Source organism: Penicillium canescens (genome assembly GCF_028828765.1).
Source record: "Penicillium canescens strain IBT 15451 chromosome Unknown utg000008l_segment0_segment0, whole genome shotgun sequence".
Taxonomy (NCBI): domain Eukaryota; kingdom Fungi; phylum Ascomycota; class Eurotiomycetes; order Eurotiales; family Aspergillaceae; genus Penicillium; species Penicillium canescens.
The window spans coordinates 921137-944676 of NW_026703970.1; the positions used below are offsets into that span (position 1 = coordinate 921137).

The window sequence follows — 23540 nt, forward strand, 5'->3', positions numbered from 1 at the left end:
TCAGTGCATGAAACCAAGAGGTGTCACAGCAGAAACGAGACTTTTAGGAATGCCAACCCAACCAGAGCCTATACAACAGTGGGGTTGTACATAGAAGAGACCCAAGACCGAAGGCCACAGTATCCGGAACGTTTATCCCCGGTAGATGGTTCATTCTGAGATTCGACGAGCAATACCTGGCTCCTGGCAGTAGTATATGTATCCCGAGAGCTGACCACATCGAGGGGCTCATCGGCTTCCTCGTTGTCAGTGCCGCCCAAACAGCAGCTCAGACATGTTTGAGGGTTGACCCAGGATAGGGCGTTTGGACACACCGACCTGCCTGTGTTAGGCTCGTTGTCTCCACCGCCACGGACAGCCATTGTAAGGACGGATTGTAGACGCGAGGGGTTGGATGGATAGTGGTCTCCGAGTGCCCTTATTCCTAGACCAGAGCTTTCCACCGGCACTGCAGGTGCAGCACTTCTGGGTGATCCGTCTAGACCGTACAAATTGCGTGGTAGGTGGAGAAGTGCCGACGGCCTTGGTTGCCCAGGTCGACGGACCGTAACAGGAGCCGGGTTCGAAGGAAGAGGACTACCGGGAGATAAAAGTCGTCCGTGCGAAGAATTGACCAACGGTTGAACAAGTCTGTTAGAGCGACGAGAAGTCTCCTTCACGTATGCAGCTTCGACATCGGCCTCGCGACCAGGGTAGACAACGGCGGGGCTCGCCACAGGAAGAAAGCGTTCATGAAACGGATGTTCATTCAATTGCCGCGCTACACTCATTCCATGGCCACTCTGTCGATACGGAAACCGACCCTGCACGAGTGTTCCGTCTTCAGCTCTTCCAATCCCAACAACAGAAAGCCCACTGATACGCGACGCCGAAGAAGATAAACCAAAAAATCGTCTCAAACAGTCAATGTACGGGCTTGTTCGTTCATCAGCATGACCAGCATGTCGACTCAGGCGTGTATTGTTGTCTCGGGCCATAAACCGCGCAGAGTAACGCATTGCCTCGGGAGTACCGAAGGAGGGAAGACCGGGAGGTGTAGGGGTTCTTTCTGGTGGTGGGTATCGAGGTTGGACAGGCGTCACTGCAGCTCCCATATTCGCGGGCCATCTCGGTCTGTGTGAGTTGTCATCATTTGCTCCGAGGGAAACGGCCGTGCGAAGTGACCGGTGAGAGGTTGTTGGCTTTATGGTTGATCCATTTAAGGACGGCTTGAACCGGCGTGGGGTCTGCACATACTGATCCGAGAACATTTTCGAGTGGTGGCCGGGTTTTTTGGCTATTCGAGCTGGTCTTCTTCTCTTGGATGGACTGCCGGATGGGGAGGGCCCGTCTTGTGAACCAGTTGGAACGAACATGGCCATGTTTACTGCAAGACCTGGTTCGTGGACGGGATTCTCATGAGTGAAGGAGGCATAGAAGCGAGAGTGGGATTCATTTGGGGTGTTGACTCTGATGGCATTGTATATAAATCTGTCATCGCCCTGTAACGACCCGGATGAATCGAGGTTATCGTAAGATGGCGAGAGGGAGTCGGAATGCCGAGCTCGATTTCCGCGCCGGAGACTCTGTGACGCCGAGAAGAACTGTGAGTTGGGGTTACTGGATTGATAGACTGCCCCCCGACGTTGAGTGGCACACATCTTGAGGCCAAAGAGCGAAACCCAGCAAAGAGAATATGAATATGAAGCAATGGGAGGGGAAGCAGTTTTGGATGAAAAGGGATCGTGATTTCCTATCCTTCATCGTGCCTGCCAAATGCAAATATTATACAAAACAATCTATATGTACACTTCTTCTCAAACGCTCAATCCCGAAATGTAGAATGTCATGATCATAACGGAGTACCGCCGGAGCTGGGCATCTTGCCAGTCACCTGCGCATGCTCCTTTCTTAGTGCTCGCAGCAATCCTTCGATTCTGCGACGCTCTTCCTGTTCGGCCTGGGGATAGTTAGTCAACTGAGATATGAGGTATGTTGGAAAGAAACTCACCCTCAAGATCTTCATATTTTCGTTACGCGTGTCACGCATCATCTTCTTGAACTCATTCTTGAGAACCATTGTAGATGTCGTCTCGGAAGCACCATCACGGCCTATAGACGTGGGACTACTCAAGTTCATCCAGCTAATACGTTCCTCCGCCAACTGGGTCTCCAACTGCTCGCAACGATCCCGGAGACTATCAATGAAGCTTTCAAAGCGCTCACGTTCCTTCTCGAACTCAATGCTGGCCTTGGTCATGGCTTCATAGTCATCGATGGTCTCGCGAAGCTCCCTCTCAAGAGTATCCGCCCGTTGCTGAAGATCGCCGCCTCCCCGCTGGCTCTTAAGAAGAGCGAGTTCCTCAGTGAGTTCAATGTTCCGGGTAACCAGAGCATCATTCTCCTTCTGAACGCTGGGATTGGCAGCAACCTCGGCAGCACGTTCAGCCCGAGTGCCATAGGCACCATCCAGCTCTGCCTTGACCATCGTGAGTTCAGTTGTAACCCGCACAATCTCGCCTTCGAGCTCGGTCATCTCGTTCTGCAGGCGAGCCGCGTTCGCGTCTGATTGCGCGCGCTGATCATCTGCCTCCTTTACACGGGCATCGGATTGGTTGCGGATTTGTTGAATGGCAGCTTCCAGCTGGGCTACCTCTTGCTCTGCGCGCTCACGAGCTTCCAGTGCTTCCCCGCCTCTGGTGGTGGTGTCGTTCTGCAACGAGTCAATGATGTCTTGGAGACGCTTCACTTCGCTCTCTGCACGGTCACGAGCATCTCTAACCTCCTCGGTCTGAGCAGCAGAGTCATGTTTCATCGATTCGATGACAACTTGTAGGCGAGTAACCTCACTTTCTGCGTGGTCACGAGCGTTCCTGATCTCTTCATGCTGGACAGCATTATCATTTTGCAGCGAGTCAATGATATCTTCAAGACGCTTGACCTCGCTCTCCGCGCGGTAGAGGGAATCTTTCATCTCTTCAGTCTGGGCGGCATGTTCCTGCTGTATTGTTTGGATCACGATTTCCAATCGCTCCACTTCGCCTTCGGCACGGTCACGAGCATCACTGATCTCCTTAGACTTAGCACCGGTATCATTTTGTAGCGTTTGAACGAGGACGTTGAGGCGTTGGACTTCGCCTTCTGCGCGGTCACGAGCATCGCTAACTTCCAAAGCCCTAGCCTCAGTGTCTCTCTCCAGAGACTCAATGACGTTTTGCAGACGCTTGACCTCAGCCTCGGCGTGATCCTGGGCATCGCGCGCTTCGCTGACTTCGTTGATCCTGGCATCAGATTCGAGATGCAATGAATTGACAACACTCTGCAAGCGCGCAACTTCACCCTCTGTCTGAACAAGAGCTGCTTTGGCTTCTTCCTGAGAAGAGCCACTGTGACGCATTGCGTCGAGCTGTTCTGTGACAAGAGCCAGCTCCTCGCGGTTGGCGTTGTTTTCGCGCTCGGAGACTTCGAGGTCTCTGCGCACGTGGGTCAACTGTTCAGTCAAGTCGCCGATATGGGCATCTCGCTCTGCATCTGACTTGGAGTTGAGCTCGCGCTGCTGTTGGATTTGGGTTGTCAGGATGCTCTTTTGCTCTAGCAGGCCATCTACCCGGCTCTCCAAACCATCAACACCAGTTTGGAGGTAAGAGAGTTGCTCCTCCAGTCCATCGCCGTGGGTGGCATCAGGAGGCGGCGGCAATGTCGGTGAACGTGTCAAGCCAAACCGGTCAACAATATTCTGTACTCGATTGTTGATCTCGGTGAGTTTGGTCTTCCAGGCGCTTTCCGCTTCTGGAGTAACCTCGCTCACAGCCGCGGGAGCTGGGGCATCGGAGCCCGTGTGCAACACGATGTTGTTCATGCCATTCTGAATGTATGCCAGGTGTGCATTGACCGTTGCTGTGGGGTTGACCGGCCCGCCACTCGTAGATGGCTGGGGAGGAGGGTCAATAAATTCACCAGGGTTGGACTGGATCATCATATCATGTATGCGCTCGCTGAGTTCCTCCAAGCGTCTCTCGGTAGCCTGCATGGCCTCAGTGTTCATGGCCGCAGTGGCGTTCGTTTCGATCCTGCCGTGCACGCCAAAGCTATCCAAATGTTCCGTCGTCCGGTAGAGGCTGCGATCGTCGAATTCGTGTCCGTCGTAGATACTCTCTGATCCACCCAGAGCAGGGTTCTTCGGTCCCTTCTTCAGACCCTTGTGTGTCATTTGCAGCACACCCGCGGTATGCTCCAGCAAGCGCTGATTGATCTTCTGGGATCTCGTTTCCAGCTTCCACAGTTCTTGGGCTAACTCTTCACATTTCCGCTGGCTCACCGCGAGCTCCGAGTCACTCTTGTTCAGCGCCTCGGAAGCACCACTCCGTCCGAAAATACTGCGACTCCTCCGGTGTGTATTTCCATTCGCGCCATACTCGCCGCTACTTCGCGGACTGGGCGGGCTGTAGAGTCGGCCAAGGGATTGAGCGGCATCGCGGAGTTTGGTTTCCAGCGCCAATTTCCGCTTCGTGCCCTCGATGCGACTGGATAGTACGGTCTTTTCCTTCTTCAATTCCTCCACTTCATCAAAGGACAGCACTTCATAATTCAGACTATCCCCGATGGCGGTCTCGGTCAACAAGTACATAGTCACGGGGTCGTTGGCATTCAGGAGAACCGAGCTACGCGGGTGGGATGGGTTGAGCTGTAAACAAAGCGAACAATTAGCTGGAGTCGGTCTTTGGGTTTGGGGTTGATCTCCTAGATCTATAATATCTCTACCTACCGGGTTATACCGCGACCGGTCATCATGCTGGGGATCCAGAGCATCCCGATACCCATCAACAAGCGACCTCCCATGCAAGGGCGCCGGCGCATCGGAGGCGGTCATGGTGGATAGGTATCGAGGGTCTCCATAGGAAGACTGACTGTCGCGGATACTGTTCATGGTGGACCACTCGTTCAATGATCAAAATACTGTAGTTCGTTCAATCGGTGGATTCAGGGACAGGGGCCGCGCATCATGGGTTCCGGGCGTTGGAGTCTGCGGTTTGCGGTCGGTGGTTGCGATCGGGTGGGAAAAGAAAAAGGACAGGGATTGTTAGAATCAGGAGAAGAGATGAAGTGGGCTTTTTAGTTTAGCGCAGTCATAAAAAGATGGCGGGGAGTGAAGGAGAAGACGATCTGCATCGGCTAGTTCAGCCACGGGAATTTCTGGATGTGTTCGATTCGGAGAATTGAAGGTGATAGATCGATATATACAGGTTCGTTATAGATTATAGTTAACATTAAATAGATATGGGTAAAAGTACCGAGTAGATAGGTAAAAGTAGAGGATAGAAGCTTCATATTCGTACCCCTGAAGAATGCAAGCGGAGCCACAACTATAAAGGACCTTCCTTCGAGGATGGTTCAGTTCACTCTATTTACGAACGACTGGGGAGTTCTCCGCTATACAAATGAATAACTGGCTCTATATTCGCTTATTTCGGCATTTCTGATATCTTCCTGTCAGATTTAGATTAATTTGCTGCCAAAGCGCACCTCTCCGCACATGGCAGCCCTGTGTACCTATCGGTACCCACGGAATGCAACGTCATAGTATGACGATTAATGTATCGCGAAGTACCCAATTTAGGTTACCTCGGAGCACCTGGGCAGCTATCGGAGTTGAAAGAAGCCCCGCTAAGAGAGCCAAGAAGATGTAACATTTGGCTTTTCTCTTTGTTCCATTTATCATCTCGTGTGCCTCGTGTGCCTTGCATGGCTTCCGTTTCAACTCCTCCCAGACATGTCGACTCCCACGACAGATGTCGAGGCCGTTGCGCCAGTGTACAAAGTGTATAAGCGACGGTTCTGGGGCTTGGCCCAGTTAGTCTTGCTAAACATCGTCGTTAGTTGGGATGTATGTCCATGCCCATTATACCGCATTGCGCATAGATCGCCGTTGCTAACCCTCCTCACAGTGGTTAACCTTCTCCTCCATCTCAACCACAGCGGCCGAATATTTCGATGTATCTGAGAGTGCCATCAACTGGATGAGCACCGCCTTCCTCTTCGCATTCTGCGTCGTCAGCCCGTAAGTATAAGAGAGTGGATACCACGCTTCAATAGTCCCGATCTTATCTGACCGCAATACAGCCTCGTCATCTGGATCTTAAACAAAGGCGGCCCAAAACCAGCCATCGTAACGACAGCAGCCCTGCTGCTAGTCGGCAACTGGCTCAGATATGCCGGCACAAAAGCAAACGGTGGTATCTTCGGACTAGCAATGTTCGGCCAGATCCTCATCGGCTTTGCGCAGCCCTTCTGTCTCTGCGCGCCGACACGATATAGCGAGCTCTGGTTCTCAGATCGCGGCCGAACAAGCGCAACAGCTGTTGCCAGTCTGGCGAATCCCCTCGGCGCAGCTATAGGGCAGCTCGTCGATTCGATATGGGCGACCAAACCTTCCGATATACCTGATATGGTGTTGTACATCTCCATCATTGTAAGTGTCACCCACCACCCACCAACCCTACCAATATCAATCCACCGCAACCCAATAACTAACCCTCCACCTAGTCCAGCATCGCAGCAATCCCTTCCTTCTTCCTCCCCGCCAAACCCCCAACCCCAGCAAGCGCCTCCAGTTCCAACACCCCGCAAATACCCCTCCTAACGGCAACAAAACAACTAATCCGCACCTGGGAATTCTGGCAAATCCTCCTCCCATTCTCCATATACGTAGGCTTCTTCAACAGCATTAGCAGCCTCCTAAACCAAATCCTCGGTCCACACGGCTTCAGCGAAACAGAAGCCGGAGTCGCCGGCGCAATTCTAATCGTCGTGGGCCTGATCACAGCGGCAATTTTCTCCCCACTAACAGACCGCTATAAACACTACCTCGGCAGCATCCGCGTGCTCGTCCCGATAGTTGCAGCCACCTATATCGGCTTGATATTCGCGCCGGGGAGTAGCGCAGGGATTGGGCCGTCGTATGTTGTCATGGCGTTACTGGGCGCCTCGTCGTTTACCTTGTTGCCGATTGTGCTGGAGTTTTTGGCGGAGATTACTTATCCCCTTTCGCCGGAGATTGGGAGTACCATTTGCTGGACTGGAGGGCAGTTGCTTGGGGCTTGTTTTATTCTTATTCAGGATGCGTTGAAGATGGGGGTTGGGGCGCGCCTGCCTGGGGATATGAGGAATGCGTTGGTTTTTGCGGCTGTTGTTGCGGTTGTTGCTGCGCCTTTTCCTTTGACTATTGGGTTGTTTGGGAGGGTTGTTGAGAAGAGGAGGTGGATTGTTGATTCGGGGGTTGAGTTGCGGGATGCTGTTGGGGATGAGGGTTCGAAGAAGGTTGATAAAGTTGATTCAGTTGATTCTGGGGGTACTGGTGATTCGAGCGGTTCTGGTGTTTCTGCGAAGGATACCACAACTCTCTTGCGCTGATGGTTTTGTGTTACTGGGCTTGAACTGCAAGATGTTTGTCTCTCATTTACTTTTTCTTGCGACTTTTGTCTTTGGGACGATTCTTTTTCTGCAAGGTAGGTCCTGGTCAGCGCTGTATATATCCCCTTGATCTTACCGGATTGGGGTCTGGCCCTCTATCTGGGCCTGTGATGTTTATACGATGCTATTTAAGCGGGCGTATAGTTCTCGTTATTAGCGAATCAACATACTGATAACCAACAAGCAATTGATGGTGCAACATCACTGCAAGCAATTATAGCCATGCGTTGGAAGGATACTGGACTAGTAAACCCAGACGAGTGTCAATCAAGACAGATGATATTCGTTTTAAACAGAGAATAAAAAACAAAAGCACAGTTCGAACAGGCGGAAGACCAGCTATCTGTACATGCAAGGCAGGGAGAATGGTGTGATCTATTATTCGTTTCCTCTGAGCCCTCCTCCCTGCCTTGAAAACACAACATAATATGCGCACACATACACGAGGAAAGAATCGATGAAGGGGTTTCTTGATCAATCCTGCGTTCTCAATCCAAGGCAAGCCACCAGGCTATTCCTCTAAAAATGCCTTGGCGGCCATCAGAAAAACGGGATTGGATTTTCGGTTCGGCGGGGTCCAGGGATTTCTCGTATCGATGCGGGAAAGTATTGGGACGCCGATGTAAACATCTTGGGTGAGACGTTTACTTGAGCTCCCTCCAGAGCTTGGGGGCAGCACAAGCGGTGGCACAGTGGGTGAGGTGGAAGACTGGGATGGTGTTAGTCGCACAATCGGAACTCGATGACAGACAATTCGAAGGGGTGTCCGGTTCCATCATTTGATCATTTCTGATTGTCGTTAGTACTTACACTCCTCGACACAGTCCTCCTTGGGACCCTTGTAGTCCTCATCCTCTTCCTGGCGGGTGACGCGTTCAACGCACTCGTCGAAGTGGTGCTTGTAGGGAGCGCACTGGGCGGAGTTGGCGCACTCTGCAGAAAAGAGTCAGTTACCGATCTGAGGTCGAAGCAGGCATTGTTTCGACGTGATTGCAGTGCCATTGGCGCTTTACGATGCAGGGGCTGATCCTGACACATAAGACGAATGGGTACGACCAATTGCCCATTACCTGCGATCGCAGGGCAATAGACATGGGCAATGTATCAAAAAACACAAGAAAATGACAATAGGGCCACTCACCCTCCTCGAGCTTGGGCTTGACGTCCTCAGGCTCTTCGTCTTCCTCTTCCTCTTCTTCCTCCTCTTCCTCCTCGGCCTCAGCCTCAGGCTCCTCTTCCTCGGGGGCCTCCTCAGAAGACTCCTCAGCGGGGGTCTCCTCGGCGGACTCGGACTCGGTGCTCTCGGAGGCCTCAGTCTTGTCGGAGGACTCGTCCTGGGTGGTTTCGGGTTCCTGGGCGGGAGCCTCAGCCTGGGCCTCGGCGAAGCCCAGGGAGGAGACGACCTCAGAGAAAAAGTCGGAGAGACCCATTGTGATGAATTAAACGAAGGTGACCGGGGGGTCCTGGGTGTTGGGGGTGGGATTGAAGGGGGTACGGAATTGAGGGAGGTTGTTGGTTTTGCCCAAGCTGCTTCGGACTGGAAAATCGGAAAGCCCCGGCCGCTGAGAGACGCCAATTATGCCGCACGTGATTGGTCGATGGTCTGTCTTGACTATTTGACTACTGGATACTGTTGGAGGTGATTTAATTACATTTAATGTGTTTCGTTTCACAGTATACATCCTGAAATATATATACTTGCTTTACTATTTTTTATAAGCCGCTGGTGAGGAGCAGATCTGTGCATCTTCTAAGTGCGTCGCACCGCTTTCGTGTCGCTAACTGATTCATAGTGTACATGTGTATAACGGGAAATTTTGGCAAGTTGAAATATTTAATGGGATCATTAAGTGAGATGAATTCCGGCTTCATATCAGATAATCAACTGGCTCGCCGTAACCTCGCCTCTAGCTCATCTGCCACACTTTGCGATTGGACCGCCTCATAGCATGGAGGTGGCTCCACGGGCTCGGTGCCTGCATCAGATACTCGACTGCTTGGAGGTTCTGTGGGTGGTTCGCTGGGAGCAGCGCTGGTCTGGCTAGCATTGGGCGGCGCTTCGTATGCGGGCAACTCTTCCAGATGGACAGCCGAGAGATCCACGTTTTGCTGGCCGCGGGTGCCTTCACTGGTATTTTCAACGGCCTGTTCCAGTCGTTCCTTGATGCGCTCAAAGTTGGTGTGGAAATCAAAGGCCCCCCCTTCCTTGAATGTCACTTTCAGCTGCACGGCTGGCAGAGATGGTGAAATGCCCCCTCCTGATACGGGCTGTACCAGCGCTGTCCACACATTGGGACCGAAGAAAGGCGCTGATACATGAGAGTCCTTGACACTTAGAAGGGGTGAGGAGAAGGACTGGAAGTCATTTGTTCTGTTTGCGGGGAGATAGACGACCTGGTCAGGAGTTGAGAAAAGTCCACGATAGGTAGATGGATGATACTGACTCTTTGGTTGGTGAGATGAATACAGCCTGCGCTGCTTTGAACTGAAAGCTTCTCTGTGCCTTTGTACCCGGATGGTGGGGTCAAGGATACGCTTGTGCGGGGAGGCGAGGAGTATATTAAGCGTTCATTTGGGAGACGGACGAAGCCTTCCTGGTCATGAAGCATTACCCAACTAGAGAAGCAATCAGTTTTAATGCTTCCATGTCTGAAAAGGGTCCATACTTGAGAGACATTGTGGACTATCATGCCAGGTCGGAATCAGATCAGACGGAACCTCCGGAGCTAGAGCAGGTGACTCGGCCAAATCAAGGAAAGCTGCAAACCTTGAAAGAGAAGCAGAACCAGAGAGAAAGTCAGGAATGAGATGAAGTTGGGGCGGGGCAGGCGGGGAGAGGCGAACCTGCAGGGAAACTGAACTTCTTTTTTGTAGATCAAAGGCCTTCTTCTCCACTGCATTAAGCTTAAGTCTATACAGAATGCACGGCTTGGCCGATCCGCTACTGCATACGCTTTGACAGGTTTATCTTCCCAACAGAACTTGCATAGACGTTGGGATGAGGGGTTAAAATCCGGGGTTGACTTCATAGATGTATTTTGTGTTTGGGGCTAACAAGTACATTACATGTAAATGACCAGAACTCCCAGGTCACATTCCAACTCGATATAAATAGCCTGCGCACTGCTCTGGTCTCAAGCCACTATATGTCCGGCTTCAACTTGAATCAATCAAGGGTTTGAAGTATTGCGAAAGATCGTAAAGAACCTGTTCTAGAAGCGTCCGAGCCACGCGCTAAAAGCCAACTTCCGGTTTCGAAAAACTTCCTCTCCTCACTACCCTTGATCTCGTGCTCACTGTCTACAATATTTGATACGGTAGCTGGGAGTAAACAGAAGAAGTCCAGGTATGTTCCCAGCTCTTCCGAGCTGTTCCAAGCTCATCCGGTGGGGTTACTCATATTTGTAGGGAACTTCATGTCGACATCATAAGACATCATCCTTATCGCCGAACCGGGCCTTACAACATGGGAGACAAAGGACCCTACATTCCACCCCTCATCGGGTGGATGTACGATCTGGTCCTGTGGACTTTCTCTGTGCTGATTGACCTCTTCTTCCGCGAAGTGCACCCCCGAGGATCATGGAAGATCCCTCGACGCGGTCCCATCATTCTGGTGGCCGCGCCCCATGCCAACCAGGTAAGTCGCCAGCTTCTGAGACGCAAATAAGATACTGACGCGTGTTTTCGCACAGTTTGTCGATTCTCTAGTTTTGATGCGCGTCATCCGCAGCGAAGCTCACCGTCGAATCTCGTGGCTCATCGCCGAAAAATCCTTCCGGCGCAAATTTATCGGATTCCTCGCACGAGGCATTGGAACACTCCCCGTGGCACGTGCCATGGACAACCTGAAACCGGGCACTGGAACCATCTACCTACCTGATCCCATCAACGAGCCAACTTTGCTACGCGGTGTCGGAACGAACTTTGAAGGACCGGGCTTCGAAAAGGACGGAACTATCGCTTTACCTACGATCAACGGAACCTCACACAGTGCTGCTATTGCGGAGGTCCGCGGACCCGAGGAATTGGTTCTCAAGAAACCCTTCAAACACAGGGACGCGTTGGGCCAGCTTACTGGACGCAAGGACATTGACAGTGATGGAAAATTCTCTGGTGATGTGTCCGAGCAGAACCCAGATTTCAAGGGCACCAAGTTCAAGGTTGCCCCTCATGTCGATCAAACCGCGGTCTATCAAGCAGTCTTCAAGCGGCTTGGTGCTGGAGGCTGTGTTGGTATCTTCCCCGAAGGTGGAAGCCACGATCGCACGACACTGCTTCCCTTGAAAGGTAAGCTCTATTGGTTATACTTGAGGTGACTTCTCGCTGACATTATATAGCTGGTGTGGCTTTGATGGCTCTTGGTACACTGGCGGAGAACCCGGACTGTGGCTTGAAAATTGTTCCCTGTGGTATGAACTATTTCCATGCTCACAAGTTCCGTTCCCGAGCCGTTATTGAATTCGGTACACCTATCGATGTCCCGCGGGAATTGGTGGAGCAGTTCAAGCAAGGCGAACGACGAGAGTCCGTCGGTGCTTTGCTGGATATTATCTACGGAAGTCTCGTCTCTGTCACTGTCACCAGTCCCGATTATGAAACTCTTATGGTAAGCTTCCTCTGATTTCAAATACGGCACTTCAGCTCACAAATCATAGGTTATTCAAGCGGCCCGTCGTCTGTACAACACCAAGGGCAAAAAGCTTCCCCTTCCCATGGTTGTGGAACTGAACCGTCGGCTTGTGAAAGGATACGCTCACTTCAAGGATGATCCTCGAATCGTTGACCTGCGTAAGTCCATTGTGAATTACAACAAACAGCTTCGCATCCTCGGAATCCGGGATCACCAAGTTGCCTATGCCAAGTTCTCTATCCTCCAGGTGGTGGCTACATTGCTCTATCGCCTGGGCAAACTAGCCCTTTTGACAATTGGAACACTGCCTGGTTTCCTCTTGTTCACCCCCGTTTTCATCGCAACCAAGTATCTCTCTGCGAAGAAGTCCAAGGAAGCCTTGGCTGCTTCTACTGTGAAACTTCAAGGCCGGGATGTCATGGCCACATGGAAGCTTCTTATCGCCCTTGCATTTGCTCCCGCTCTCTACGCCTTTTACACTGCGGCTTTCACTTATTGGACCTACTGGAACCGAGTCCAAGGGTTGGTTCCAGACTGGGTGCCACTCTGGTCAGTGGTGATGATCGGCATGGTTCTTTTCCCCACAATCACCTTTGCGGCTCTCCGCATTGGTGAGGTGGGTATGGACATCATCAAGTCGCTCCGGCCGCTTGTTCTGTCCTTGAACCCATCGTCAGCCAACACCCTGGTGAGACTCCGTGAAAGACGTGCTGCGCTCGCCCAACAAGTGACCGACGCGATCAACACCATGGGTCCTGAGTTGTTCCCCGACTTCGATGCCTCTCGGATTGTCACGGGGCCATTCCGGGATGCCGACTCAGAAACCAAGGAGCATGGACTGCCGGAGATCAGAAGAACCAGCGTCTCAGAAGCGGGCGAGGGAATGCCTACATCGGAGCCCTTGCCCCGCAACGAGTCGTTCCACAACTTGGCCAACATTGGCTTCTTCTCTACACGGCCTCCTAGCCGTGATCATAGCCGCAGCAGCTCTGCCAGCGGTCGACCCGGGTCTCGACACGGGCTGAAGCCGCTGAGCCCTCTCACCCAAAAGGATCCGCTTGAGGACGTCAGTTCGCGCATCCGGGATGCTATGAGGGAACGCGGAGAGCGTCGCCGTCGTCGAAGTGAAGACGGAAGCTGGGATATGGCTAGCTCGGGTCCTGGCACACCCTCTAGTGCCGAAGAGTACCGAAAAGACCTTTGAACTGCCATTATAAGTGCTTCTCATCATGAATATCATAGCGGCGTCTATTGTCAAGTTGTGTCCATTTGCTGTGTTTCTATATCCATGCAAGATATCCTCTCTGTTAATGAATGTTTTGATCCAATCCAATCCAATCCAAAGTAGAGAAACATAGAAGCGCCAAGTCAACGCGAAACCAAGCACAAGTATCCTGCACTATTTATGGTGGCGGGGATCTCAACAAATCGTAAACTAGATTTGTGGCCGATATCTCCGCGTAACTTGCCACGTCCGAGAGCAGCGTTGAGCAGGGGCCAAAAATCCCAGAACAGGAAAATCGAAAAAACTGTGTAGCCTAGCATCGCCTCACATGCACTTTAAAACTCCCCAGTCTTGCATCACAGCCTGTTCTGTTTCACTCAAATAATTGAACACGTTGCCTTTGACCTCCGAGTCCGCCCAGCCACTAAACCGTGCACTTTCTGCCTCACTTCGATCTCCCCATCCACCTCCCCCGACTTCTCCAGGGACTCGGAACTAAAGTCTGCGGGCTTCATCTCGAATTACATCATGGCGGGTTCAATGCATATGTCGCGACTGCGAAACTGGTTCCTCGCCTCTCCGCCTGTTGAGTTCGCCATCACGAACCTGAAGGAGCTGCTGATCGGCGCGCTCCAGCAGGGTCCTATTCCTCAGCATGTGGCCTTCGTTATGGACGGGAACAGAAGATTTGCCCGCTCGCATGGAATTGAAACAGTGGAGGGACATAACCTGGGATTTGAAGCTCTGGCGAGGGTGAGTTGTGACCTCCCACCTTGAGAGCTAGACTCTCGAGGCAGCAGCCCTGCCTCGCGACCTAGTACTAACGACCGTCTATTATAGATCCTCGAAGTCTGCTACAAGAGTGGCGTGAAGGTAGTCACGATTTACGCCTTTAGTATCGAGAACTTCAAACGGTCAAAATTCGAAGTGGATGCGCTCATGGAAATGGCCAAGGTCAAGCTGTCGCAGATGGCTCAGCATGGCGATCTGCTGGATCGATACGGCGCCAAGGTCCGCGTCCTGGGCCGTCTCGATCTGCTCAAGCCCGATGTCCTGGCTGCCGTCAACAGAGCCGTCGACCTGACCAGCCGCAACGGAGACCGCGTCCTGAACATCTGCTTCCCTTATACCTCCCGCGACGAAATCACCACCGCCATCCGCGACACAGTCGAAGATTATAGCAAGCCGATCCAAAACACCCGCTCCGCAAATGCCGCATCGCGCACCCCCTTCTCGGAAACCCATATTGCACATAATATTCGCGCGCAGACGCTCGGCTCGAAAACACATGATACAACCAGCGACTCGGAATCCACATCTGGGTCGTCGGCACAGGACGACGATTCACTCAATCGGGACGACCGCGCTAACCGTGTCTACGAGTCCGGCTCTTCCTTCTCATCTTCCACCACCCTCCACCACGGAGGCCAACAAGAGCCTCACAAAGGCTCACCACAAACCGCCGCGACAGAATCAGACAGCCCTGTCTATATCTCCCCCGAAACAATCTCTCGTCAGACCCTCAACGACCGCATGTTGACCAAGGGCACCCCACCCCTGGACATCCTAATCCGCACGTCAGGCGTGGAACGTCTAAGCGACTTCATGCTCTGGCAAACACATGAAAATACCGAAATTGTCTTCCTTGACGTAATGTGGCCTGAGTTCGACCTGTGGCACTTCCTCCCCGTGATGCTTGGGTGGCAACGACGGATCTCCAAGTCTCGGCAAGACCCTGATGCAGAGGGTAACTTTGCTGGGGATAGCCCGGAGTCTAGCGAGGAAGACCTTGACACGATGCTGTTGCGTCAGAGCGGCAAGGTTAAAGGCATGTAGATATATACCCTGAGTTGACTGTTTTCCTTTTCTTTGTTTCTTTGTTTCTTGTCCGTTCAGCATTCTGCGGCGTTTTGCGGCATTTCTCTTCGGCATATCCTTTGTCGGATATCGACATCCCATACATACCTTCTTGTACTTTTAGTCACTGAATATGATGGCCATACATCGGCTAAGAGTATCAATTGTCGTAGTCGATGATATAGCTACAGCAATCAGAGCGTTTACTACTAGTACATTTCGATATCTATAGTTTTCACGGATTGGCATACCCTCTGCCAAACTTGAATTATGGCAGTAACCTACAGGTTCTACTAGGGCCTACCCCTACATTCAGGTAGCTAGGTAGCCACAACTTACCACCTATCAGTTAACTTCCAGGGATATATACAGGAAAGCTACAGAGGTGGGCGGCCAAGTCAATCAACCAAGCAAGCATGTTGGCCAAAGTTGATTCCCAAGGCAAAACCTGCATGAATGAAGAGATGCCCCAGAAAATTGAAGGCTATATAAGATCATGAATTTCTCATTCAACCACTTCTTCTTTCTCTTCTTCTTCCACCTCACTCCGCCTACCTTCAGTTCCTCTATATAAATGATCTTATACATTTATATTTCTTACTTCAACAACTCAACCTTTGAACCAGTCAACCTATACAAGTCACTTCACTTATTTTGATACTCCGCCTCATTTCACATCACCACGCTTATTCCTTTCGAGTTCGAGTTCCTTTCTTATAAAATCACTCCCAACAAGCAAGAAGTGAAGGTTAGTACTTTTTCTCCTCGTATTCTCCCTCTTCCCTCTGCAGTCTTGCTGACTTCGATACAGACCTGACTTTTCCGAAAATAGCTACACTTCTCCTTTATCGTGAATGTTTCAAGTCAGATCCTCAAGCATTGTGACCGTTCGCAAAACAAAAGTTGAATATGCAAGAATATGGGCCGTGAACAAAAGCAGGAAATGCAAATCTCATTGTCTGAGCGGCCACGGTTTCAGACTCATACTGCATGAGTCTCCATATCATGCTTCTTGACCTGTTCTCTGATTTTAGGAGTCAGGGAATACCCGACAGTGTCTCTTACCAGACTGGCGTATCACTTCGCAACACTGGTCAGAGCCCCTGACAGGATACGCCAGGGACAATATGTGTGAGTTTTGAGATTTAGTTTATTGCATTCTCAAGTTTTGGTAACATGTTGTTCTAGGGAAGACGAACAGGCGGCCTACAGTACGAGACAGCACAAACTCAGAGACAGGGGTGCCTGAGTTAATGGTATATCATGCCATATAACATCAAGTACTTTCTGTCCGCAAACCACTTTGAAACCAGCCCACTTAACCTTGTGTATCCTACATTCTGTCTCTCGGTACTTTAAGTGTGGCACACGCTACCGAGCTACGCACTATCGGAAAAAGCTTCAAAAAAGCCGCTGCTAGGCAGTGAACAGACAGTATGCCCTGACATCTGCACAGTCGTCGCACACGATCATGGAGCGGGGACGGTGAGCCGTACTTTGTCAGGTTTACTTTCGTTCTATTCTAACATACTCCTAAGGAGGGGGGGGGGGAAGGAAGGACAACAGAGAGGGGTTGAAATGGGTCGGCAAATTGTGCTTTCTCCTTGTAAGTCATTTCTGATGGTATTTACTTTCATATCAGTCCAACTAACATTTTTAAGGCAAGCCCCGGTGGAATCGTCTCGCCTCACCTGCTTGATCATTTCGACCCATACAGAACAGACACCCAGCAGGTACTTATCCGAAAGTGGATGCCGTAGCTACATTGAATCCTCGATCTTGATTATCTCATGATTCGGTTGTCTCCTCGTTTGAGGTAACTCCTCGGTGTCCTTTCGGCCACTATCACAAAGTCTCTTGTTACTAGGCGGTATCCTTGGATGGTAACGGTTCAGTTCTCATGCTTTTCTCCTACGGCCAATGGAAATCATCTTCAATGAGTTCCGGCGATGGCCCTTTCTTGAGGACTGCGCGGCGCCATGAAAGATTCGACCTAGGACGCGAAGATCACAGCGATTGGTCTATTATCTCGTACCTCAATGCCTTTTGCTGCGTGGCGAGGGCTGATCAATTTGCCTGCGCTACAAATCAGAACGAACAAAGGAGTTCGCTTCGCTCTTGATATGCCAGATCCTATACCCGGGAGAGAGAAACTCGTTCCACTAAGTCCACTGGAGCTGTGTTTGAGGCTTTGCCTTCAGTCCCACATGGAGGAATGGAACAACAGACATCATTGGAGAGGGTGAGTGATTTCCTCGGTTTTACGGAATAAACAAGACTTGGATACTAACTAAGATATTAGGATAGACAAAATGTGCAAAAGCCAATTGCTCCCTAGCCGCCGCATGCCGTCGGTGAGTAATATATCGAGTACATCAAAGCCAATGTGGAGGAACCGATAAATGACAAAGGCAGAGAGCTAACTGTTACCCCCGATTGTCATATTTGACCTGGCAATCGCTTACAGACTTGGCTTTGTCTGGGAACCAAGCCGTGTGAACATTATCACTCTCGACAAGTGTGAATAGTCCACAGGCATTGCGTCTGGCAACCAAGCACCCATAACGATGAAAGTGGTTAGCACGCGTGGTGGAGTGTGGCTTGAATATTTTTCGTCGCAATGACAATCTTGCTTCGGTGATGACAATCATGCAAGAATGCTTACCCAAGTGTCATGCAGTTCTTGCCACACCGAGGAAAACATGGAAAGTGGTCTCTGGGCGAACCTGAGCAAACCATCGAAGACAGTGAAACTGCTTCACTCTGGACACGTCCTCGAAGAAGGGATTTGACCAAAAAGGACAGAAGGTCATCGTCATGGGAGTTTCTGTCTTGCTGTGCGACTCGAGAGTCGTATCGCTGAAGCCCCTGAGCCAAGGCAAGCTGACTATTATCCCCTTCTGGTGAATCTTTGCTTAATGTCTAATTCTGTCAGCTTCTTCTAGCCCTGACCATGGCTTGATGTTTATATCCTTTGACTTCTAAGTCGTTCAAAATGGCACCCCATCGTCGAAATGGATCACAATCTCGGGATGAAGGACTACGCGGTGCTCGTTGACCGCGTTCATAAGAGGAACAATCATGTTTCTCACCGAATCCAAGACATGGATATTCCCTCGCGGCCATTCAATCTTATTTACGGGATCCAGTCGACGGCTAAGAACGCGAAAGATCTGAGCCATGATCTATGGACAATGGCGGAGATACCATATTCACTGTTCCTGGCTGGTCCAAATTGACGAAGAGGAGAAACCAGACTCTTTTGAAAACGGGCGTCCAAACGTGCCGCGACTGTAACTGTCTGGCCATGGGTCATCCGAACGGAATGGGATCAGAAACGAAACGCATCGAAGAACGATCAGTCTTCCAGAACGATGATCCACCCCTAGAGACACTTTCGGTGGCTCCTTAAAAGGAAAGCAGCTTTGAACAGATATTGACCTGGCTCCAGACTCTGTTACTTCAGAATTACGTCGAGCAAAGCAAAGCGTCCTTCTAAGAAAAATATGCCCTTGGGCTCACATAATCACCGTGACGATCCAACTTGCAGGACTTTGGGTTGCTTAGGAATACTGCTCTTAGAATTCCAAATTTGGTTTGATATTCACCGGGACTCTTGAACGGAAGACCTCATCTGAGACGGCGTGAACCGAGAGCAGAATCGCATCCCTGAATGTGGAATTGATCAGGAGTACTCCTGCGCAATTCGTCTGCAACAAAGCACCTTGCAAAAACGGGTTGGGACGGGCTCCTCCTGAGCCGTTTCAAGCGAGTGCTGCCCTATGACTTGAGGTCTGTCCTGCCTTACGAGCCACTCTATATATTCAATATCAATGCGAACCTGCTTTTCTCCCTGGCTTTCCAATTTCTGTCACACATGATACACCTCGAATTCTCGGATCTTGTGACTTTCGTTAATGGGTTGAATGTCGTCTATCCTGTGAGGGCTAAGTGGTTCACTTTTACCATTCTGCGCGTTGCTACAAGCATGATATGGCCTCCGTTCATTAGTGTGGACTTGTTACCCTTGGGACTTTACAAAACATGGAGGCACCAGCGAAGCCAACGGCCCAATGGCCCAGCACCACTTACAACATATCCCATTCTTCTTCGTCGACAAGGGAATCTTCCTCCTAATCGCGAGTGGAAAGTCGGTGGATAACGAGTCAACCAGGATCAAGAATTTTCTTACACAGATGCCGCAAGCGAGCTTCACTCTACCTTACTGTGGTTTGAATACCGAAAATTGTCAAGCTCTCGTACGGCATATAGGCACTCCGAGTGAGGGCGTTTCCTAGCGGCCTTTTCCAGCAAGAGACCGGCCATTTGCCCGGTTCGTGCACAGCGAAGGTTATGCCTTGCTTGCCTTAATTGGCTGAGATGTCTTCTTTGTGCCTGAGAACATCAATGGCCCAAGATATGGAGAAGGAGAAGTCAAATGACCCGATGAAAACGAAGCTCCCTTATCGTCTTGACGACAAAATATTCTTCCGCAACGCCAGCCGGGGAGACCCTTTGCTCCCCAAATTTATGTCTAGTGGAGTTTCCAGCTTGTTAATGACCAACAAGCTCTCCAGTGTCCTACCTTCTACAGGGAAGCAAAACTGCTGAAGAAGTATATCCAGCACTGCCCAACATGTCGGGACAACGCAGTCCTAAGGCACAAGCTATACGGTTCGCTACAACCAATACTGACACTACCGACACAATTCCGTATGACCACCCTCGAGTTTGTCGTTGGCTTGCCTACTACCGTTAAAGGCCACAACGCAATGCTGAACTTGACCGACAAATTCACCTGATTTTTGCGAATCTCCCAGGCCGTGTGGATTAGACAGGCGAACAGTGGGAAGAAAAAGCAATCATTTACCTGTGGACCGCTAACTAGGGCCTGCCACTGGTTTTAATCTCCGATCGGGACCCAAAATTCGTCCAAGCATTCTGGAAAGCCTTGAAAGTCGATCTGGTCCACTCTATCGCGCCGTTCCCGGTGTGTCACCGTTATAGATGGGAGTCTACACGTGCAGGAGGGTGGAACACTGCAGGCCGCCACTTAGCTTCAAAACAAAAAGCAGCACTGTGACGGACGACCGTGGAGATTGCCGTGCTACCCAAAGGAGATCAATCAATACCTACTTAGCCTGTGCTGGAACCAGCCGCTATACATGATTTCGCGTACTGTGAGATGGTCCCACAAGAATGCAAGATTTGAGAATACAGCAAATCCAACAGGCGCATGTGCGTCAAAGGAGTAAACAAGTCTGGGGTCGTGTACTATCTGATGAACAGAGAATCCCACTGCAGACTCAAATAGCGATTCGCATCGCTGAGTTCAAACGCGAGATATGCAGCTCCACAGACTCAGGTCGCACACAAGAACGACTACCGGTGCATGGTGCAGCGTTCTCCATCCTTTTCAATTTCACGCCGTGATGATTCAATTGTAGGAGCTATATCGGCTTCGCTTTGTCACCTCGCATCTTTGACCACTTTCTAGAGAGATTAGAGTTGGCATGCATGCGCAGGACAGATTACAGAGTTGGACTGAGAGGTTTTATATAGCTCCTCTAATATAATAAGATAGCATTTGATCACCCATTCCCATGTCGCTCAAGATATTCAAGACACTTCGGACGACATTGACCCTATTACTACCAACGACGATTCTGCAAGTTAGGGATGCGGTTACCAATTAGCTTTCCTAGCAATTATAACAGTGCGCCCAGCGGTCTTTTCTGAGCCCCGGCTTTGCCAAATCTATTTTGCCTACATTGCTAGCTTGCCAAGTCAGATGCTGTTCTTTCCAAGCATGATCACTACAACAAAATTGTTTAATCATTGCATACTTACGACTTGTCAAGGAGGGTTGCCTCTGTTTCGTTGCAACCAAGTCGTTTTAATTTGTGCTCACCTACGATTATCTTTGTATTTTGTACCTCTCATTTTATTCACTGAACTCCTTTCTTTGGGAGAAGCGCCTATAACGGGTCTCGTACCCATGCACCGTTAGTGAGCTCTAGTTATTCAGACGAATCTAGCATCTCCCTTCTCCGCTACCTTTCTTGCTACAATGCAGTTGCTTGTAAGAATTGATAGTCTTCATTGCCCGGGTTCTAGGTTGCTGACTGAATCTGATGGGCAAGATAGTAACTGCTAATTGACAATAAAGAGGCTTCAAGTAATAGTCATCTGAGTGCTATCTTCCGAACTCACAGATTGAGTAGTTCTATGAAGTTCGAATGTATAGATGCAGACCCACCAGCGCACGGCCACTCACCCGATATCGGGGCACGTGACAGATGAGTCACCCGCACATCGGGGAAGAGAAGGAGGGGTGGCTCATGATGTGAATTCTCCAATCACCTCTATTATAATCAATTGAGTCAAAATGGTCAAGCAAATCGCCGGTTCCAAGGCCCTTCTTCTGGGTTCGGGCTTCGGTACGCCTCTCATTCCTACTTCTACGTCCAATGCGCAATGGCCGCAGTGCCCCGCATCGGCCATCTATCGAGAAGAGGTCGCTAACCGTTGACTTTGCATAGTTACTAAGCCTACTGTTGAAGTTCTCAGCAAGGCTGATGTCGAGGTTACTGTTGGTAAGTAATTCAGAGAACAGCTGTGGCATCAATGGAAGAACAATCACTGACCACGCCGTAAATAGCTTGCCGTACCCTCGAGAGCGCTAAGGAGCTCGCCTCTGGCTTCAAGAACGCCAAGGCCATTGCTCTCGATGTCAGCGATGATGCTGCCCTTGACAAGGCCCTCGAGCAGGCCGATGTCGCCATCTCCCTGATCCCCTACACCTTCCACGCCCTGGTCATCAAGTCCGCCATCCGCACCAAGACCAACGTCGTTACCACATCCTACGTCTCCCCCGCCATGATGGAGCTCGACGAGGAGTGCAAGAAGGCCGGAATCACTGTCATGAACGAGATTGGTCTTGACCCTGTAAGCACATATCCGTACCCCGATATATTTGAGATATTGCTAACGAATTCCAGGGCCTGTAAGAACACAATCATATGAATATGATTTTGATAGATGCTAACATTTCCTAGTGATCACTTGTACGCTGTTAAGGCTATCCACGAGGTCCACGCCGCTGGCGGCAAGGTCACCGGCTTTGTCTCCTTCTGTGGTGGTCTCCCCGCCCCCGAGTGCTCCAACAACCCTCTGGGTTACAAGTTCTCCTGGTCCAGCCGTGGTGTCCTCCTCGCTCTCCGCAACGCCGCCAAGATCTACCAGGGTGGTAAGGTTGTAAGCATTGACGGCCCCGACCTGATGGCCGCCGCCAAGCCCTTCTTCATCTACCCCGGCTTCGCCTTCGTCGGATACCCCAACCGTGACTCCACTCCCTTCCGTGAGCGCTACGAGATCCCCGAGGCCCAGACCGTCATTCGCGGTACCCTCCGTTACCAGGGCTTCCCCGAAATGATCAAGGTTCTCGTCGACACCGGCTTCCTCAGCGACGCCCCCAACAGCGTCTTCGAGACTGCCACCTCCTGGAAGGAGGCTACCAAGCAGGTCCTCGGCGCCACCTCTTCCTCCGAGCACGACCTCCAGGCCGCCGTCTCCTCCAAGACCAGCTTCCCCAACAATGACGAGCGTGACCGCCTCCTCTCCGGTCTCCGCTGGATCGGTCTCTTCTCCGACGAGCAGATCATTCCCCGCGGCAATGCCCTCGACACTCTCTGCGCTACCCTCGAGAAGAAGATGCAGTACGGTCCTGGCGAGCGGGATCTTGTCATGCTCCAGCACAAGTTCGAGATTGAGAACAAGGACGGCTCCAAGGAGACCCGTACCTCTACTCTCTGCGAGTACGGTAACCCCGCTGGTTACTCCGCCATGGCCAAGCTTGTCGGTGTTCCCTGCGGTGTCGCTGTTAAGCAGGTTCTTGATGGCACCATCAGCCAGACTGGTGTCCTTGCTCCTATGAACATGGAGATCTGTGCTCCTCTCATCAAGACCCTGAAGGAGGACTACGGTATTGAGCTCATTGAGCGCACTCTGTAAGAGTGTAGTCGGATTTTGGAAGATACCTGGCTAGTAAAAATTGTTTAGGAATGACATAGACGATGAATGACAATGCAATTTCCTTGCACTTCTAAACCAGTTGATCTCCGTAGGATTAAAGCATGTTGTAGCTACTAGCCGGGAGACTAGCATGTCGCACCTGGGCAGCACATATCCACTGAGTAAAGGGAGACATGCACTGAGCATATACTTGAGAACCTTGTGAAATATATGATAGATGCCCGAGGTCTGGTTTTTGAATGCCCAGCTCCCATATACATCCAAAATATATTGATACGCTTTTTGATTGCGAGGTGAAGCGCAGTATGCACCAAATTCCTTGCTGTGTCAACACTTTAACAC

The 23540-nt window shown here is 50.9% G+C and overlaps 8 protein-coding genes across 8 annotated transcripts; 4 read left to right on the plus strand and 4 right to left on the minus strand.

Moving 5' to 3' along the window:
* Nucleotides 1-68: 68 nt before the first annotated feature.
* Nucleotides 69-1640, minus strand: N7446_011207 (uncharacterized protein; the record flags this gene model as incomplete). The annotated part of the gene is made up of 1 exon (XM_058519949.1): nucleotides 69-1640. The coding sequence occupies one exon, from the start codon at nucleotides 1638-1640 to the stop codon at nucleotides 69-71; it is 1572 nt and encodes a 523-aa protein (XP_058367473.1).
* Nucleotides 1641-1831: 191 nt separating this feature from the next.
* N7446_011208 (involucrin repeat protein) lies at nucleotides 1832-4906 on the minus strand (the record flags this gene model as incomplete). The annotated part of the gene is made up of 3 exons (XM_058519950.1): nucleotides 1832-1939; nucleotides 1991-4663; nucleotides 4745-4906. The coding sequence occupies 3 exons, from the start codon at nucleotides 4904-4906 to the stop codon at nucleotides 1832-1834; spliced, it is 2943 nt and encodes a 980-aa protein (XP_058367474.1).
* An 843-nt stretch (nucleotides 4907-5749) lies between these two features.
* Nucleotides 5750-7389, plus strand: N7446_011209 (putative cell surface receptor/MFS transporter (FLVCR); the record flags this gene model as incomplete). The annotated part of the gene is made up of 4 exons (XM_058519951.1): nucleotides 5750-5863; nucleotides 5925-6037; nucleotides 6100-6448; nucleotides 6523-7389. The coding sequence occupies 4 exons, from the start codon at nucleotides 5750-5752 to the stop codon at nucleotides 7387-7389; spliced, it is 1443 nt and encodes a 480-aa protein (XP_058367475.1).
* Nucleotides 7390-8093: 704 nt separating this feature from the next.
* Nucleotides 8094-8879, minus strand: N7446_011210 (cytochrome b-c1 complex subunit 6 family protein; the record flags this gene model as incomplete). Its single annotated transcript, XM_058519952.1, has 3 exons — nucleotides 8094-8158; nucleotides 8260-8382; nucleotides 8591-8879. The coding sequence occupies 3 exons, from the start codon at nucleotides 8877-8879 to the stop codon at nucleotides 8094-8096; spliced, it is 477 nt and encodes a 158-aa protein (XP_058367476.1).
* Nucleotides 8880-9134: 255 nt separating this feature from the next.
* Nucleotides 9135-10593, minus strand: N7446_011211 (GRAM domain-containing protein). Its single transcript, XM_058519953.1, has 2 exons — nucleotides 9894-10593; nucleotides 9135-9843 (listed from the first exon to the last, which is right to left on the minus strand). The coding sequence occupies exons 1-2, from the start codon at nucleotides 10137-10139 to the stop codon at nucleotides 9331-9333; spliced, it is 759 nt and encodes a 252-aa protein (XP_058367477.1). The 5' UTR covers nucleotides 10140-10593; the 3' UTR covers nucleotides 9135-9330.
* A 322-nt stretch (nucleotides 10594-10915) lies between these two features.
* N7446_011212 (putative glycerol-3-phosphate acyltransferase Sct1) lies at nucleotides 10916-13286 on the plus strand (the record flags this gene model as incomplete). Its single annotated transcript, XM_058519954.1, has 4 exons — nucleotides 10916-11089; nucleotides 11145-11739; nucleotides 11790-12058; nucleotides 12108-13286. 4 exons carry the CDS (start codon nucleotides 10916-10918, stop codon nucleotides 13284-13286), a joined length of 2217 nt encoding a protein of 738 aa, XP_058367478.1.
* Nucleotides 13287-13803: 517 nt separating this feature from the next.
* Nucleotides 13804-15143, plus strand: N7446_011213 (undecaprenyl diphosphate synthase family protein; the record flags this gene model as incomplete). The annotated part of the gene is made up of 2 exons (XM_058519955.1): nucleotides 13804-14060; nucleotides 14148-15143. Exons 1-2 carry the CDS (start codon nucleotides 13836-13838, stop codon nucleotides 15141-15143), a joined length of 1221 nt encoding a protein of 406 aa, XP_058367479.1. The 5' UTR covers nucleotides 13804-13835.
* Nucleotides 15144-21552: 6409 nt separating this feature from the next.
* On the plus strand, nucleotides 21553-23177 carry lys9 (saccharopine dehydrogenase (NADP+, L-glutamate-forming); the record flags this gene model as incomplete). Its single annotated transcript, XM_058519956.1, has 5 exons — nucleotides 21553-21604; nucleotides 21707-21760; nucleotides 21826-22112; nucleotides 22166-22170; nucleotides 22223-23177. 5 exons carry the CDS (start codon nucleotides 21553-21555, stop codon nucleotides 23175-23177), a joined length of 1353 nt encoding a protein of 450 aa, XP_058367480.1.
* Between the last annotated feature and the right edge of the window lie 363 nt (nucleotides 23178-23540).